Below are 17,001 nucleotides of genomic sequence, written 5' to 3' on the forward strand. Positions count from 1 at the left end.
TGAAGTAGGGATTAGTAGGATCAATCTCACGCTGCAAATCCTCCACCACCAGAAGTTCAGCAAACTTGATCTTTTTCCTCTCTTCAAGTGGTGAGTCTGTTGTTGTTGTTGTTGTTGTCATTTTGTAATGGCACCAGTAATTACAAGACTGAATTGCAGTGCGCACAATCACAGATGCAACATGATTCAGGAAATTATCGATAACGCTTACATGGTTATCACCTGCTGTTGCTGCTAGAAAGTCAAAACCACTACCACAAGCACCAACAATGTAATCACGGATCCAGTCTAACTCTTTGTACCAGCCATACACTTGTTTTCGAAAATGCATAGATTCTCCATCAGTAGAATCAATAGTCAGCAACATAAACCGCAGATTCCATATTACAGAGACGACAAAACTTGTCCAAAACGAAAAACAAACGTCACCACCTCCATCGGGAAGAGGACGAGTACAGTTTACCTGGAATGAGCATAATGACAAATGGTCGACAGATTGTTTAATTTCTGTCATCAAGCGCTGAGTTTTTTCTTGGAAACAATGGACTAATTCCAGGACTTCCTCATGATTCAGGTTCTTTATCTGCTTCTTCTCTTCAATGTTCTGGGCAATCTCCTCGGCTGCAGCTTCAATCTTGAGCTCCACAGCACATGACACCTTAGCAGCATCACTCCACTGGTGAATGGATTCAAGAACTGAGCGCAAAAAACTCCAATCCCTGTTGAGTTGATGGATCCCATCAATGAGGGAGGCTGAGCGGGTGGATAGCAGTGGCGAGCTCAACAACTCCCAATAGTATCTGATCCCATAGTTCACACAGCTACAATCATCACCTTCCAGCAGAATTTGATTCAGTAACTCCTCCAACGCCATAGAAATGCGAGCAGCAGCCATGATCTCAATCTCAATGTCGATCCTTAGATTCTTGCAAGTACGTATCGCCTTTGTTGCAATGATTGCTACTTTACTTTTTGAATTATTAGGGTACTTTTCACTGTACTTTTTTTTTTTTTGCTGACGTCCAGTTGGCTCTTAGTGTTGGACTAGGAGGGGATCACCGCGCGATGCGCGGTGTTAATTCCATATTGCCCAGAAAATGCCCAGTTTTACCAGCGAAAATATCATAAAGTATATGTATTGTGTTTGAGTTAGTTGGTTAAAAAATGATTAACTCTTGAAGTAAGCAATGGTGCAAGAAAAAACGTGAGTAAATGAAAGTTTGCATTCAACATGTTGTTGAAAAGATTGAATAGGAAAAATGGAGGCGAGTAAAATTGAAGTTGATCAGGATTGTTTTGTTTGATGTAGAGACGTTGTGAAGTGTTGAGAGAAGTAAATGTGAGATCTAAAATTATTAAACAATGAACAAAGGGTTTTTTTTTCTATTTTCTTGTGGAAGGTTGATAATTTGCGTAGTTTTTAAATTTACAATAAGAATTGACTCTGATGGTGTTCAATAGTTTGTATATTGTTTATTCTATGGAAACGTCTCACAATTGAAATGTATTGTTTCTTTGCAGCAAATGGAAATGTCTCCTAAATGAAGTTATTGTCGGGAGAATGAATTAACCAGTTGATGTATTGAAAGGTGGAAATCTGTCCGTGTAGTTGTGTTTCATGGCAGAGCCAATAAAATTAATTACTGCATATGCGAAGAAAATTAGCGGTAAAGAGCGATGTTATGTATTTGAAATGTTGTTGCGGCATGCATAAATTCATTGCAAATCAGTTATATTTAGTGAGAATGTATAGTGCGCTCGAAGGGGAAAAAATTTCGACCATGTTTGATAAAGAGCTTCAAGAGAAAAGAGAATTTTGTTTACAGAGAAAACCGTACTACCTAATCTAGGTAGAAGTAGGACAATTAGAAAAAATTCTGAAGATGCAAGACCATGGAAAGACCCTCTCGACTCCACGATCATCAAATATTAAAACTGTGAAGCTAGTTGCTGATTCTGGAACAAACACAAGGATCTCATTGTGCTGCAATCGATGCTGGAGGACGAAGTTTCTCCAATTTTTTTTTAACTTTTTCCCTTTCACACCAATCTCTGTGAGATTTTCTCCAGTCCTAATGAGAAGCGTCGGGGTTCTCTGTTCATTAACAAAGCGATCGACGAATCTTGGGATTTTCTAATAGAAATGGATGAAAGTTAGTTCCGAGTACATAATGTATAGAGCTTGTTTATAGCAATGTAGTAAGAGGAGGAGAAAGAAATAGATCAAGGATAAGTTACCAATGTGTTTGGAGTTGCTGCATGAAAGGTTTGATAGAAGGAAACCGAGTCAGTGAGGTTTTGGGCTAAATTGGGTTTCATTGATGAAGCAACCGACTGCTGAAGCATCACAGAATCTGCAGGATGAGAAGGTATCCAGCAGATAATAAATTAGGGATAAATTTGGTACAAGTAACTACATGATATAAAGCGAGGCATAAACTGACCTTGGGGAGGGTCAGCACCAGATTGTAATAAATTTGGCAATGGAACTGTCCAAGATAGGTAAACTTGTTGTTGCAGCTCGGAAAAATGAATGACATCGAAGACGAGATTGCCGATATGCCGTAGAAGCAACATATCATGTCTGGTTGTGACATTTTCATGGCAATATTCATCCCAACCTTCCTCAAATGAACGATCGCCGACGACAACAGGCCATTTATGAATTCCATGCCTGAGAATGATTGTACTGTGGCGGTGCTGATTTAGTAATAGCTTGAATTCAGTGGGCAAAATCTGTGTATTTAGAGATACGAACAGGAAATGTTAAATGAATATATGTAAATTGGCTGCATATCGTCAACATGCATTTTCCACCACATGAACGAATGATTATACCTCTCCTCTGTGATTGCATTTAAGCAGAAAACAACAGGCCATCGAGCTGCTGTTTGTTAATCCATGGGTGGATAATTCTTCTGCCATCGATCTAATCAGAGAAGTTAATTTTTAAGAAAACCAGGAAAGATGTAACTTTACGCAGGTAAAGAAAAGTGGCAAATGGTAGGGATAACCTGGGGAAAGAAGCGGAAAAGTTAACTTGTTGCAGTGATTTGCTTGGAATGTATACTCTATTTAAGTAGCAGGTATATATAAAGAATGGATAGCTAACAGTTTTTTTTTTGGTAATAAAGGTTTTTATATTTAGTCTGGCTCCCTTTTTTCGCAAGCAAGTGGCTTAATGATCTGTCATGTCTGTCTTTCTTAAAGTGATTCAAGGTTGGACAAAGGGAAAAGTTGTTTTTCCTTAAATTTATTGAAGCCTGAGCAACTACAGATGTTATGGATAATAGATCCCCGAGGCTGAGCTGGTGAGAAGAGTAAGTTCAGGTGATAAAGCAGGTGTGATATTTAATAAGAGAGTTATGCCAAGGGGAAGACTTGAATATGTTCTGAGGAATGCATTCTGAAAAATTGATGCACAAGAAATATCACATCCACCAGGAGGGCAATTAATAAACTGAACACAACAGAGGTTGAATTTAAAGGCCACTGCAACAAGTACATAACAGTTGTAAAGCACCAATCTAGATACATAGTTATTGCTGATTGCAGCTTAGTAGCAAAGACAAAAGCCCGTAGAACAAAAGAAGTTTAAGGGGTATCCATGGACAAAAACACATCTTTCGTTGGCACTTAAATAAGCCTTGTAAGATTGGAAAAGAAACTTTGGAAAAAATAGATGACACCAGGTTAGTTCCAACACCTAAAGATCAGGTGGATGCAAGAGGCCGCAGCAGCAACCTAGTTCAGTTTTTGCTTCTTGTTAGAGCTGCATTCTGGATTTCCATCCTGCTCTAGGTCAATGTGTTGTGGTTCATCAAACCTATCAGAAAGTCGAACACAAATCTTTGAACGAGCACTATTCTCTCCTGTGATCATAAATTTGTGACATGTCATGATATACATAAATTTAGCATATAAGTGTAGAAAAGAAATCAGGTATCTGGTTCTTTACCTGGAGTCTCTAACTGTATGGTGTCAGAATCTTTGCTAGGAAAAGGAGAGCCATCTTTTGTTTGCATTGCTAACTGGACAGAATTAGCAGCGCCATGAATTTCAGAGTAGTATATAATCGTGTAACGCTGCCTTGCATCGGCCAGCTGTGCTTGTACAGGTTTGATGTGTAGCAGAAAGTTTTTTGATTTGAGCTCACTGTGGACAAACTCGAGTGGCAGCTCAACATTCTGTTAAGAAAACAAAAAATAAGAGTAAAAATTGGATAATATCTTTAGGATTAAGATTTACGAGGTAAGAACCTCATTAAAATGCTGCATTGCTTCTAGCGCATTAAATGTTAATAGCTTCTCTGCTAGTTCGCCAAACAATGAAGCCGGTATCACACCAGTGCTATCAGTCAAATCAACATCAAAGCGGCATCTGAAAAGGGGCACACAGTATGCAGGAGGCATTTATTGACTCGATCAGTATTAGATAACAGTGAATAGAAAGCAATACATGAAATGTATATTATTTAGTACCTAGGAACTGCAGGATGTTTCTCTTTGCACGAGTTACATGTAAACACAACTTCATGGCCTGCTGCTGTAGCTCGGCAACAGTTTTTACAGCTCATGTACCAATATTTTTGGAAGATGTGTTCAAAAGAGATCTGCGCCTTCACCCATATAGTCTGAAAGACCAGCAAGCATGAGTCGAAAAAAGTGTTCATACATGAGGAAAAGTACAAAAGGAGGTAAACAGTTGCTGGTGACAGACCTTTTGTGATGAAGTTATGTTACAAATCCAAGTAGTTTTCTGGTCTGATTTTAATGACAGGTGTGGATTATATTTAATATAGGCCTTGTTTTCAACAAGCTCTTTAATCAAGTCAGTGTTTCTCAAGGCCCTGGGCCAAAGGAGACATAAAAAATGTTAGAACTGGAAGGTAGGACAGTTTTCCATTTAAACTGTGCACAGAACGATGACTGTAAATATATTGTACCAGTTCTTGAGTTCCCTGGCTTCTTGTATAGGTGGATCAACAAGAATCGCTGAATCAAACCAAGTACCAAGTGCGACCCCTATATGGCAAAAAGAAATGGAGAAAAATTTACAGGGGTTGCAGATGACTATAGGAGGATAAACGTAAATGAAGAGGTAAAAATAAATGTTGGGAGCAAACCATTATAGTTATTCACTTTGACTCTGCGAGCAATGATCACAGGAAAGCTGTGAAGCTTAGATAGTATGTCTTCTCCCTCATTAGCTAGAAAGGTATCCCATAGAGACAATAGGACAGTGTGTGATCTGTAGTTGGGATTAAAGTTAACAGTCACAGATTGGGAAAATGGTTGCAGAGAAAGAGCAGGAGGCGCAATGTGAAGTTTTGGTTAAGGTGAAGTTTAAAGGACTTACTCTTCATTAAGCAGAACAAATTTCTGAACATCTGATTGCCTTGAGTTTTTAGTAACTGTTTTCCTCTCAAGTGCACTAATGACAACTCCCAGCACGTCTATGAATAACACAGAGTAGGTGATTATAAAAAATGGTCTTGAGAATGTAAACTTATTAAGAGTAAAGCATTGAAGCACTCACCTACTGATTTAGTTTTGTCATCCATGTACTGAACTAAATCAGTAAACTTTGAATAGCAGAAACTCACAGGCATGACTTCATCATCATCAGGAATTTTGTCAATGACAGTCCTGCTACTGATTACCCATTGAACTGTAAGGTCAGACGTCTGGAACTTTGCTGGTATAGGTCTGACTTCAGCATTGGAGATTCTATATTTTTTATAAATCTGCAAGGCCTGACTCATTCTAGGAATGTCATCATTGAAGATGATTCCTTCGACCCTCGATCCCTATTTAAAGCAGCAAAAGAAACACAAGATTAAGAAAGCAAGAGAACAACCTACTTAACTGATTACTTCTAAAACAGAGCATTAGTTTTGACTAACTTCTGAATCGTAGAAAACAAACTTTTGCTTCTTTGTTGGTGTTCCCATTGAGCTGGTTATCTGTTGCCTTTCTTGAACAGTGATGTCGCAGCTCCAATTTTTCATATGAGGCACAATATCTCGCATCGGCAGCAAGTTAGCCATCCTATAAACACATAAGTTGCTGCGTAAGTGAAAGGAATAAAATATCCAAGAATACAATATCTAAGAATTAAAAAGCTGAATAACACCTTGCCGTAGCATGATCGCAGTAGAAAATGATCTATTCCTGCGTTAATCTAAAAATTTCATGAAAGACAACATTCCGAGTTTTGCAATCTATTTTTGTGCCTTCAAATGTTCCAGGAACAAGAAGAATTCTGACTTTAGCGGCAGTCTTAGCTCTGGACAAAGCAACATACAACTGTCCATGAGAAAAAACTGGTTCTCGTAGATAGATGCCGACGTAGTCAAGTGTTTGACCCTGTGATTTATTGATGGTCAAGGCGAAACAAAGGCGGACAGGAAACTGCGTTCGCATGAATGGAATCCCATTCTTGTCGTTGTCAGGTGACTGAAGAGGTATCCTTGGAATAAAAACTGTTTTTCCTCTGTGATGGCCAAAAACAATCTCGGCAGAAATTGTGTGTTGTGCGAGATCTCTGCATATCAACCTTGTTCCATTGCAGAGACCTTCAGCTGGGTTTAAATTTCTTAGAAGCATTATTGGACAGTTTTTCTTCAACAACAACTTATGAGGAGGCAGACCTTTAGGATTCTGCGAATTGAGGAAGTCCTCATAATCGCTTTGGTGGCGTTGATCTACAGTCTTGTCTGAGGTAATGTAAGTTTGAAGGTTTCCAGGAAACTTCCTAATCATCATTTCATTGAGCTCGTCGACAGAGCTATTTTTAGGAGCAAGGATGCATCTATTTATCAGCTTATAAGGATCATGGGTATAGAAGTCCAGATCTGGAAAAACACTTTCTATTAACCTGTACATAAAAATATTCATTAATAATGGCAGTAGAAGGAATAACTATAAAAACGTCTGATTTTGATTAGCTGCGGCAAGCTAACCTGTTCAAAGACACCTCTTTATCTACATAAGGAATAACTATGTCTGGGGATAAAGTTATTTCGCCTTGATCGTCCACAGGTTCTGTCCCCTCTCCTACTCTTAAAAGGAATTGAGAAAAGCCTGGATCAAGCATAGCTCGCATGTTTTTTGTGAGCCTGATTTTGTGTAGTTTAGACCACAAGGGAGAAACGGGGAAGGTCGATTCTATGAGAACTTCCTTAGTCGCTTGCTCAATGATTGGCAGAGTTTGTCGGAAATCGCCGCCGAAAACAACAACCTTTCCTCCAAAAGGCAAATCTGAATCCATTAAATCTTTGAGCAATTCGTCAAATGCTTCAATTGTTTCCCGCTTAGCCATGGAAGCTTCATCCCACAAAATAAGGGTATATTCAAAAAGGAGTTTTGAAGCTGAGCTTTGTTTACTAAGCTGACAAGTTTTAGTTTTCGAGAAATCAAGCGGTATCTTGAATCTCGAGTGAGCTGTCCTTCCTCCGGGAAGGATCGATGCCGCAATTCCAGATGTTGCCACTGCAATTGCAACATGGTTCTGTGAGCGCAAGGTGGCGAGGAGTGACCTATACAGAAAAGTTTTTCCGGTCCCGCCAGGGCCATCAATGAAAAAAGCTTGTCCTTGTAAGGAAAAGCATGCTTCCAGGATTAGATCATAGGCATGTTTTTGCTCAGGGTTCAACTTGTGAGACAACAACAGGTCCTCAGGATCTACGGGTAAGCTTTTTTCACTCTCAATCTCCTTTGTTAGCCTTTCAGCATAACTGGATGTAAATTCATTGGAGACAAAGTGAAATTCAGCAAGGCTTTTGCCCATTTGTTCCAGTGAACTGTTTATATCCTGCAAAACCTTTCTTTTAATTTCAAGAGAAGAAAGGCCATGGAATGGTTGCTGGTGATGGTAGTCGGCAGAAAGGTCAAGTTCAAAGCTGTCCCAAAGCAACCTAGGATTCGTCGGAGAACAGTACACAAGGAGAGTGGCAAACAACAGACGCAATGAGGACGGCATTTGAAACGCCACTGCTTCCCGAAGCGTGTCCTCTATGTACGCATCAGACTGCAGAAGTCCGAGAGCTAAAGCAGACTCTCTAAACGAAGCTAATTTTTGCCCGTTAACAGACAAAAGGGCTTCAAAAGACGTCGGCCCAGCAATGTGAGTTAAAAGCAACCTCAAATAATATCTCTCTCCTTCTTTTGGGCTAACAGTCACCATCCGGCCAATGACTTTTCGGCGCTTTCGTTCAGTCCACTCCTTATATTTAGGAACCCAAACAAAATGTTCAGGGAAATCTCTATAGAAGCATTTCAGGGTCTGTGCTCTCTGATTTGTTCTATTCATATGGAAAAACTGAGTTAACATTGTTTTAGAAAAATCAACTTTGTTCAGTAATTGCAACAGGTCAGAATTCTTGTCGAAGGAAACAAGCTGCTGGTCTGGCAGATGAACTTGAAGAGTGTAAACTGCTGGAGTCATTTCATTGAGTTTGAATTCATAAATACGCCAAAAAGCTTCCGGAGGTGAAACCCATCTACCTTTCTGAAAGTCTCTTATTTCATCAATATCATTGACTGATTCACAAGAAATAATCTTAAAGCTCACCAGATCATGTCCTTTGAAAACATACTTATACAAGTACTTCACGAGCTTAAAAGTTGAACAGATTTCCACGTTGATGTGGCAATCAAATAAAGCAAGTAGGTAAGGGTTATAAGGCACAACCCACCTATTATCAAGAGTAAATCTGCGAACTTTGATACTCTTGCCGTCGTCTCTTCTTCTGTAGTATGGATAAGTATCCTCACCATGGGTTGTTTGTGCGCAAAAGTTTTTTGGATAGCGATTTTTGCAGGTTCCGTCTCTCATGCAAGGGCAAGATTTATCCATGGCCCCGCAAGGACCATGGATCATATGTTTGATAACGAGAGAATACAAGTGAGGATAGCGATCTTTGTCGGGCAGCTCAGCACAAACTATTTTGTCATATGACTCCGGGTTAAGTAGCTTATGACCAGGTTTTAAGATCAATAATAAATGGGCATGAGGAAATCCCCGCTTCTGAAACTCGATCACATAAACACACGCTGCAACTTCGCCAAAGATTTGCTTATTCAGGATTTCTGCTTTAAGCATTTCAAACTTGGCTCTAAAAACTCTAGCTAGAAGGTCCGGTCTGTCTTGAGGTTTTTCATGGTATTTCAAGTTCTCTTGAATCTCTTTCCATGCTGGATTACATGTCATTGTAAGGAAAATGTCCGATTTTCCATACTTTTGGACCAGCGCCATCGCATCAAGGTAGCGACGGCGCATATCCCTCGGCCCACCTATAAAGGAACCAGGCAAGATGACCTTACGACCAACCTTAGAACCAGCAGTTTGGCCAATAGAAACACTATCAAGAACTCCTTGAAGAATTTCGGAGCGTATCTTGTTTTGCCGATGTCTATGGAAGTCAAGCCTAGATGTTTCTATCTTGACATAACCATCAACCGAAAACTGCTGTAGCAATCTAAGGGTGTGTAACAACATTGACTCATCAGTGTCCCTCATTTGAAACCTATAACAGTAGTACTCCCTAACTGATACAGTATCAGCCTCTGTTTTGCCTCGATCAGCAGCTAAAAGACGAAAAATAGGTTGGACATGATTAGATGATATAATGCAATGGATGGATTGAGTAACTTATAACAAGGGAGAAATGTACTCGCCTCTCTGTTCTAAATTAATTAATTCCGATGAGGAGCTAACTGAAGCTGGATCAAGGGTAATATCACTTTCACAGGAGTCCCCTCCTCTTTTCCTTTTGTGAAGTCTCTTAATTCCGTGGTGCCAGCCACACTCACCACGTGGGAAAAGGAGAGGGTACTGTAAAGGGTCATAACAACCATAATAATGCTGGATCCTATGGCTACCAGCTGAGCGAGAATAGACCTGAATATGAGCGCGCCTATCAGATGACTGATCTTCACTTTCAGTCCATATAGCTGCTACTTGAGAGGCAGAGGGAAGATTATACACGCGCTGGTCAAGTGAAGGATAACAATTAAGGACAATGTTCAGGTTGTCAATGTTCGGAACATCCTTAAGGCTTTTAAAGAAGCGAGTATAAGGATTATCAGAAAGAACGCGCATAAGTAATCTTAAAGTGTGTTCGCGCAGCTTATCAGAGTTACCAAGTCTCTTTGCTAATTCTTCATCAGTGTCAAAGAAATATAATTGGATGCCAGATGGTCTATCGCCCAAGTGAATAAGTCCATCAAGGAAGTGGTAGACCTGGCCCTGAACACGGAAGGTATAAACACCTTTTGTGTTCTTTGTTAGCTCAGAGTCATACTTCGCAGCAAAGGTTGTGAAGCCAAGGTTGTTGTTATAAGTGCGCACATTGTTTCTGAAATGAGCACTCTCTTCATCGTTGCCAATGAACAAACGTTTCAGATCGTAAGGCATTGGAGGAGCGACGATAGAGATTTCTCCTCCCGAGCAGCAAAATGTAGGAGGCTCCAAATGGAACCTCTTCGCTCCACAGTGCTCACAATCAGGAGCATCTGGTAGAACCAGAGATGAAGAAGGAATATTGGCAAGACGAGATAGATACGAAGATGAAGGTGTTCGTTCTATCGCTGCAGTTTTATTTTTTACATACAAGTGTCTCTATTAGCGCTGGATGGATATATAGATAAATCAGAGTTTAAGGGAGTCAATGACCAAGGGAGATCAGAAACTGATGACAACCTGATTTCTGGTTGGCTACAGTTTCAGGAGCATTGCGTTTCTTGCTACGAGGTCGGCTAAAAGATGGAGCAGTAGAAGGATTTGCTTCCCTGCTTCCTATTTCCAAATGACCAGTTGCTGGTTCACAACCAACGACATACTTTCCAGGAACTATGCCTGCGAATTGCAGGACCAAATAAGGATTCAAAAATAGCCCAAAATCCCTTAAAGGGACACGTTGGAGAAAGGGCAAAGGGTCTCAGAAACCAGGCTATAAAGATGAGTATTCATTTTTTATAGCCTGGTCGAAGCAGTGCAGCAATGATACAAAGACAATGAATATGCCAAGGTAAGGCAGTACCTGTGCAAGGAGGGGGTAAAACAGAATCCGAAAACGTAGTAGAGAAAGAATTACTTTCACAAGGAAGATGTTTCTGGACTGGCTGTTCAGAGTTGGTAAGAGTTGAATTCAAGGAGAACAAGCCAAGCATAATTTCAGAATGTTCATTGTTCATGAAGTGTTCATTTTCAGGGGAAAGGGGTAATATGTTCTTAGGGCCTCCTTTACTTGATCCAGCACTGACTTGGCAATCAGTAGAATGAACAGGGAATTTTTTTGGGCCCGCACCATTAGACGACCTCTGATATTTTACCGGCGCAAGGCTATGATGGAACGGAAGCTCTGCAGTTACGAACAGAGGCAGATTTGATTTGAGAGGTACAAGGAAAGCAATGTCAGCCAATAGAGATGAATAAGGTTTAACGGCGCTTCAGAGAGGGGAGCAAAACAGTCCTAGGGATCGGACGATGAGAAATGCTGATATACCTGCAGCAGGAGGAGCCTTATGGACAGGAATTGTTCTGTTAAAGGAGGAGGAAGAAGAAGAACCAAAGGGACCAAGCAGTTGCCCGGACATGAATTCTAATCCTTCACCAGCCGCAAGGACATTATCAGTGGGAAACACAACATCTGTGTTCCCCAACGATTGAGAATGAACAGACGTCTGATCTGCACCACGGCAAGGCATACAACGAGCATTTGGCAACGACACACCAGATTCCACATAGCCTAAAGGAACCTTGCGAACGCGAACAGGTAAAGTTTTTTCAACTCTCTTTGCTGCTCTCGCTTCTCTCCGAGAGCGCAGGAGTTCGGCTTTCTTTGTAGGAGACATTTCGGCATATTTTTTGCGGCGCATAGCATTTCTATCCATCTGATTACTACACACCTCAGTAGTTGAAAGAAAAGCTAACACACACCCCTAATGCACTACTATAGGACTGCGAAAAATAAGCACTAAGGAGGGCTAAGCTGAAGTAAAAAGGCTAGCATAAAGGAATGGCATAACAAAGGCGCGCTAAATGGCTGTCATCCAGGGGGGGAAAAACAGAGGAAAGAAAAGCTAAAGAAAAGTTTATATGCAGCACCACTTAGATGAGCATTCAATCCGTTTGATTAATACATGTCTTAGTAGGCAAAAGAGAGGTTCACACACATCTCTAATGTACTATCATAGGGCCGACAAAATAAGCACGACAGAGGCCAAAGTTTAGGAGAAAAGAGGCCAACATAAAGGAATGCCATAACAAAGGTATGCATTAAATGCCTACTATCAAAGGAGAAAAAAGACAGAGGAAATTAAAGCCAAAGCAAAGTCCTTATACGGAACCACTGAACCGAGCACTCTTTGGATCTAATAACTACGTACATTAGAAGGTGAAAGAAAGGCAAGCGCATCAATGTAATGTACAGGCATAGAGCCGACAAATTAAGCACAAAGGAGGCTAAAGCTGAAGCAAAAAAGGTTAACGTAAAGAAATGCCATAACAAAGGCACACAACAAATATCTCTTATTGGGGGGTGGGGGGGAATCAGTGCAAAGAAAAGGCAAAGCAAAGTTCCTAGGCAGCTACATGAAACCAAGCAGATAAGAATAAAGAAGGTAAATGGTTGAGAAAACCTTTGTAATATTTAAAAAGTGGCGCAGCAGAAAGCATGAAGCAAATGGTTAGTGGGCAGAAGCAAGCTAACAGGCAAGGCAAAAAAAGCTGGGCATTTGTAGAAGAGAGAACAAGGAATGTAACCTTAACGTTAGATAGACACAACAAGGCGTATCCAGCCAACAGTAGAGCAGCAGAAAAGAGGGCAGAACCTGTCCCTGCACCAAACAAACCAACGAAGGGCGGGAAAAGATTAAGAAGATACAAGGAGAAAGGGTAAATGCGGTATAGTACGCAGCAGAGCTCAAAAGGGAAAAATGTATAAGAGAATCAATAAGAAATGGACAGAAAGCATAAAACAGAAGGCGGGGAAAGCAAACCTGAACGAGGTAAGCACGGCAGAACAGGAGCTACAAAGAAAAAAGGGCGTAAGCACAGCTGACAGGAGGGAAACGAAACGCGTAGGGAAAAAAATGTTGGCAGGAAAGCAAAAACTTCGGCAGGAACAGCAAAATGAGGATTAAAGCAAAGCAAGCAGAAAATGAAACAGTAACAGCAAGCTAGGGCATAAAATTGAGGGAAGAAAATCAAATAAACACGCCAGTGCAGACAACAAGCTCACCAGGAGGCAAAAGCTAACAATAACAGGGGAAGTAAGCTTGGCACAAGAAGCCAGTAAGACAGCTGGTCCGACAAAGAAAAGAAGGGAACAGAAAGAAACGAGCTAATAACGCAGCACATACAAGCGAACACAGGAAGGGCAAGGAAAGAGCAATCAGCATGAGGCACACTTACCGCGGACCATGATGATGACTCGGGGAAAAGGCGGCACCAGTAGCATAGATACCTCTGCATACATCGGAGGAACAAAGAGGTTTCAGTCCTTTCAATCAAAGGAAAGAGATTTGGGCTTGTCCTCGGGAAGAGAAGGCAGAGAGCGCCCTCCTCTCAGGCAAACGGAGAGAGAAAGAGGTTCCAGTGCTCTCAATCAAAAAAAGAAGAGCAAAAAGGCCTTTTTTGCCATCTCTCTTGAACAGAGGCGAAACCCCATTTGAACAAAGGACAAAGGAAAGTAAGAAGCTCAGAAACAGAAAGAGGTGAATTTGTTTTTTTTTTAAAGAAGGGCGAAATCGTAAAAGCATGCAAACACACATTGAGCCCATCACCCAACACCTGTCATCAATCAAGCCATCATCGACCGCCATAAGCTCAGTCAGCTGGTGCTCATTTTCTTCTCTCGGACAAAAGCACCAATTCTACTTCTCCTCCCAGCAGACAAAAGCAAGAATTATACTTCTTCCTCCCAGCGAAGAACGAACGTAAGCACGCGAGGCGCACGTGATTGACGACCAAATTCCACCCAATAAAATACATCCACATCAGCACAGCAACCACCGAACCCATTCACGCTTTTACTATATAGGTTGACAAGGGACAAGGGGCAAGGGTCCTGAACTCTGTAAATTACATGTTTACCATTATAATTAAGGAAAATCGTCGAAACATCTCTCACATTTTGTAAAATGACTTTTTTCGTCCCTTACTTTTAAAAGTGTAATTTTATATCCCTTACATATTTACATCGGTCAAATTTAGTCCCTAACTAGGTTTCCGATCATTTTTTGGCCGGAATCCATCACGTGCAAGGCACGTGATCATTTTTTAAGGGTAAATTTGTCTAATTATATTTTACATAATCTGATCTATAGTCCTCCATATTTTATAAAATAAATTTTTTCGTCCCTCACATTTTATAAAATAATTTTTTTCGTCCCTCACATTTCACAAAACGAATTTCTCCATCCCTCACATTTCAAAAAATGAATTTTTCATTTCTCGCTAATTATGTGTGTGAATACATTTTTTTAAACACATGTATATGTCTATTTGATTTTACTTAATAATAATAGTATAAACACATGTATGTAATTGGGCCCAACTTGTGAGTTATCTTCTCTTTTTGTATGATTATGACTAATATTTACCAATAGAACCTTACTTTGCATATTCTTATTGTATTTTGACCGAAAATAGCTTTATTGGTCAACTTGATAATGAATGCAAGATTTTTTACTAGTTAATACCAGATGAAATCAAATGATCACGTATAATATATGGTATTCACATTGTTAAGTGAAATCAAATAGACACATACATATATTTATACTATTCGTATTATTAAACAAAATTAAATAGACATATACATGTATTTAAACAAAATGTATTCACACGCATATTTTTTTTAAGGGTTTCCCTTACACACATAATTAGTGAGGGATGGAAATATTCATTTTTTGAAATGTGAGGGATGGATAAATTCATTTGTGAAATATGAGAGATGAAAAAAATCATTTTATAAAATGTGAAGGACGAAAAAATTTGTTTTATAAAATGTGGAGGACTATAGATTAGATTATGTAAAATATAATTTGACAAATTTACCCTTAAAAAATGATCACGTGCCTTGCACGTGATGGATTCCGGCCAAAAAATGATCGGAAACCTAGTTAGGAACTAAATTTGACCGATGTGAATATGTAAGGGACATAAAATTACACTTTTAAAAGTAAGGGACGAAAAAAGTCATTTTACAAAATGTGAGGGATGTTTTAGACGATTTTCCCTATAATTAATCAGAGTCTAAACCATTCAATTTTTTTTTTTTAATATTTACCATTGTAATCAATTTTTGGCAATGTCTGAGTCATATAAATCGGGTAAACATTTGCTTGCACTATTCTATTAGGTGAGTCATATAAATCGGGTAAATATTTTGTAGTGCATTCTTCAAAATTGAATTTTGGGCCAAAGTTAGCCCTTAACGGTTTGGAACCATTGCTGCTATAGTCGTTCCTGTCCCTCATTCCTCACCACTTGCAAGTTGCAATTGGACCAATCTCTAGTCACTGACATTTTTTCGGTCAAAGGACCAAATCTATTTTTCCGAATTTTTAAGAACTAATTTGGTCAAAACCTGAGACATTATGGACAAAAATCAAACTAAGCTGCTCAAAACTTGTTGGTTTCAGCTCGATTACAGTTAGTTTGAATTTTGTTCGCCAACTAATCAAATCAAACATGAATAACATTTTTTGTTTGATAAACTTTCAAATTCGGCTCAATCTTGGCTCTATTAATATTAAATAAAAATTTACATGATTGAACTTAACAAAAGGTTGTTTGAATTTAGCCCAATAAATAATTAATCCAAGTTTCAACAAAATTTCAAACTTTGCATAATAAACAGACAAACTTGAACATTAAAGCATTGGGTATTATTATGTATGTTTACACCCCCAGACAAGATTAATTACCACAATAATACTGTACAGAAATTTTAAAGTTCAAAACTATAGGGAAGGGACTTTAACTTATGGCCCTAGTACTAAACCCAAACCAGTGATGAGTCCAAACTTCTAATGCATAATTATCGAGGGTGCAGAACGCAATTATCTTCAAACAAGTTCACAAGACAGGTGGACCCACGGCCACTAGCTTTTTTTTTTCCAGACACGATAAATGTTATTCTGCACCTACTCCTACTCTATACTAAAGGGAATGGTGGATCCAAGAAGGTCAATAGGGAATCCAGAAGGACTGAATCGCCACCGAATCAGACGGGTCCCTTTGCATCCGTCGATGAAATTTTTAGAAAATTCTGGATTAGAACTAAAGATGGCAACGGGGCAGGGTTGGGTTCCCCCCCCCCGGCTGCCTACAAATTCCCCTCGCCCCCCTCCCATCTTCCGTCCCCCGCAGGCCCCACCGCGCCCCACTTCCCCTGTGGGTGCCCCCACAGGACTAATAAAAATTTATTATATAATTTTATTATAGTTAAATTTTAGCAAATAATCAAGTACTAAAATAAAAACATCACCAAATTATTATTCATTGTAATTTCACAATTGAAACTTATAAAAACAATGAAACAACAGTTATTTGAATACAATCCAATATGATGAAATAAATACAACTAAAATAGTCAGGTTTTCACTTTTGACACAAATATAATCACTAATTCATTATTATACTTTTACTTTTTTTTTTGAGAAATAAATGTTATTGTATTAAGTGTAATTAGGGATTTAATATCAATGTATTAGTAAATTTTGTATAACCAATTAATAATTTCTATTAGTAGACATATATAATTATTAGTATAATTGATAATATCAATCATATTACATATACTAATATACATTATATAATATATATAATTAATAATATCATTATCATAAGTTATTAAATTATGGGTTATTATCACTTTACCCCCTTAACGTTTGGTGTTACTATCAATTTCCCCCTTAACGTTATCTTTTAATCACTTTATCCCCAAGACTATTGGTCAAACTTAACGGAATTTGTTAATTAAAGTGA

The 17,001-nt window shown here is 39.2% G+C and overlaps 2 protein-coding genes across 2 annotated transcripts; both read right to left on the bottom strand.

The window, feature by feature from the left end:
• Positions 1 to 3,744: 3,744 nt before the first annotated feature.
• Positions 3,745 to 6,049, bottom strand: LOC113735500 (replication protein A 70 kDa DNA-binding subunit D-like). Its single transcript, XM_027262500.1, has 10 exons — positions 5,906 to 6,049; positions 5,539 to 5,809; positions 5,359 to 5,455; positions 5,126 to 5,250; positions 4,946 to 5,024; positions 4,720 to 4,849; positions 4,482 to 4,633; positions 4,260 to 4,380; positions 3,959 to 4,187; positions 3,745 to 3,872 (listed from the first exon to the last, which is right to left on the bottom strand). The coding sequence occupies exons 1-10, from the start codon at positions 6,047 to 6,049 to the stop codon at positions 3,745 to 3,747; spliced, it is 1,476 nt and encodes a 491-aa protein (XP_027118301.1).
• Positions 6,050 to 6,167: 118 nt separating this feature from the next.
• On the bottom strand, positions 6,168 to 11,897 carry LOC113735501 (uncharacterized). The gene is made up of 6 exons (XM_027262501.1): positions 11,510 to 11,897; positions 11,045 to 11,365; positions 10,705 to 10,860; positions 9,681 to 10,592; positions 6,965 to 9,590; positions 6,168 to 6,879 (listed from the first exon to the last, which is right to left on the bottom strand). The coding sequence occupies exons 1-6, from the start codon at positions 11,895 to 11,897 to the stop codon at positions 6,168 to 6,170; spliced, it is 5,115 nt and encodes a 1,704-aa protein (XP_027118302.1).
• Positions 11,898 to 17,001: the final 5,104 nt, after the last annotated feature.

Source organism: Coffea arabica, chromosome 3c (assembly GCF_036785885.1).
Source record: "Coffea arabica cultivar ET-39 chromosome 3c, Coffea Arabica ET-39 HiFi, whole genome shotgun sequence".
Lineage (NCBI taxonomy): Eukaryota > Viridiplantae > Streptophyta > Magnoliopsida > Gentianales > Rubiaceae > Coffea > Coffea arabica.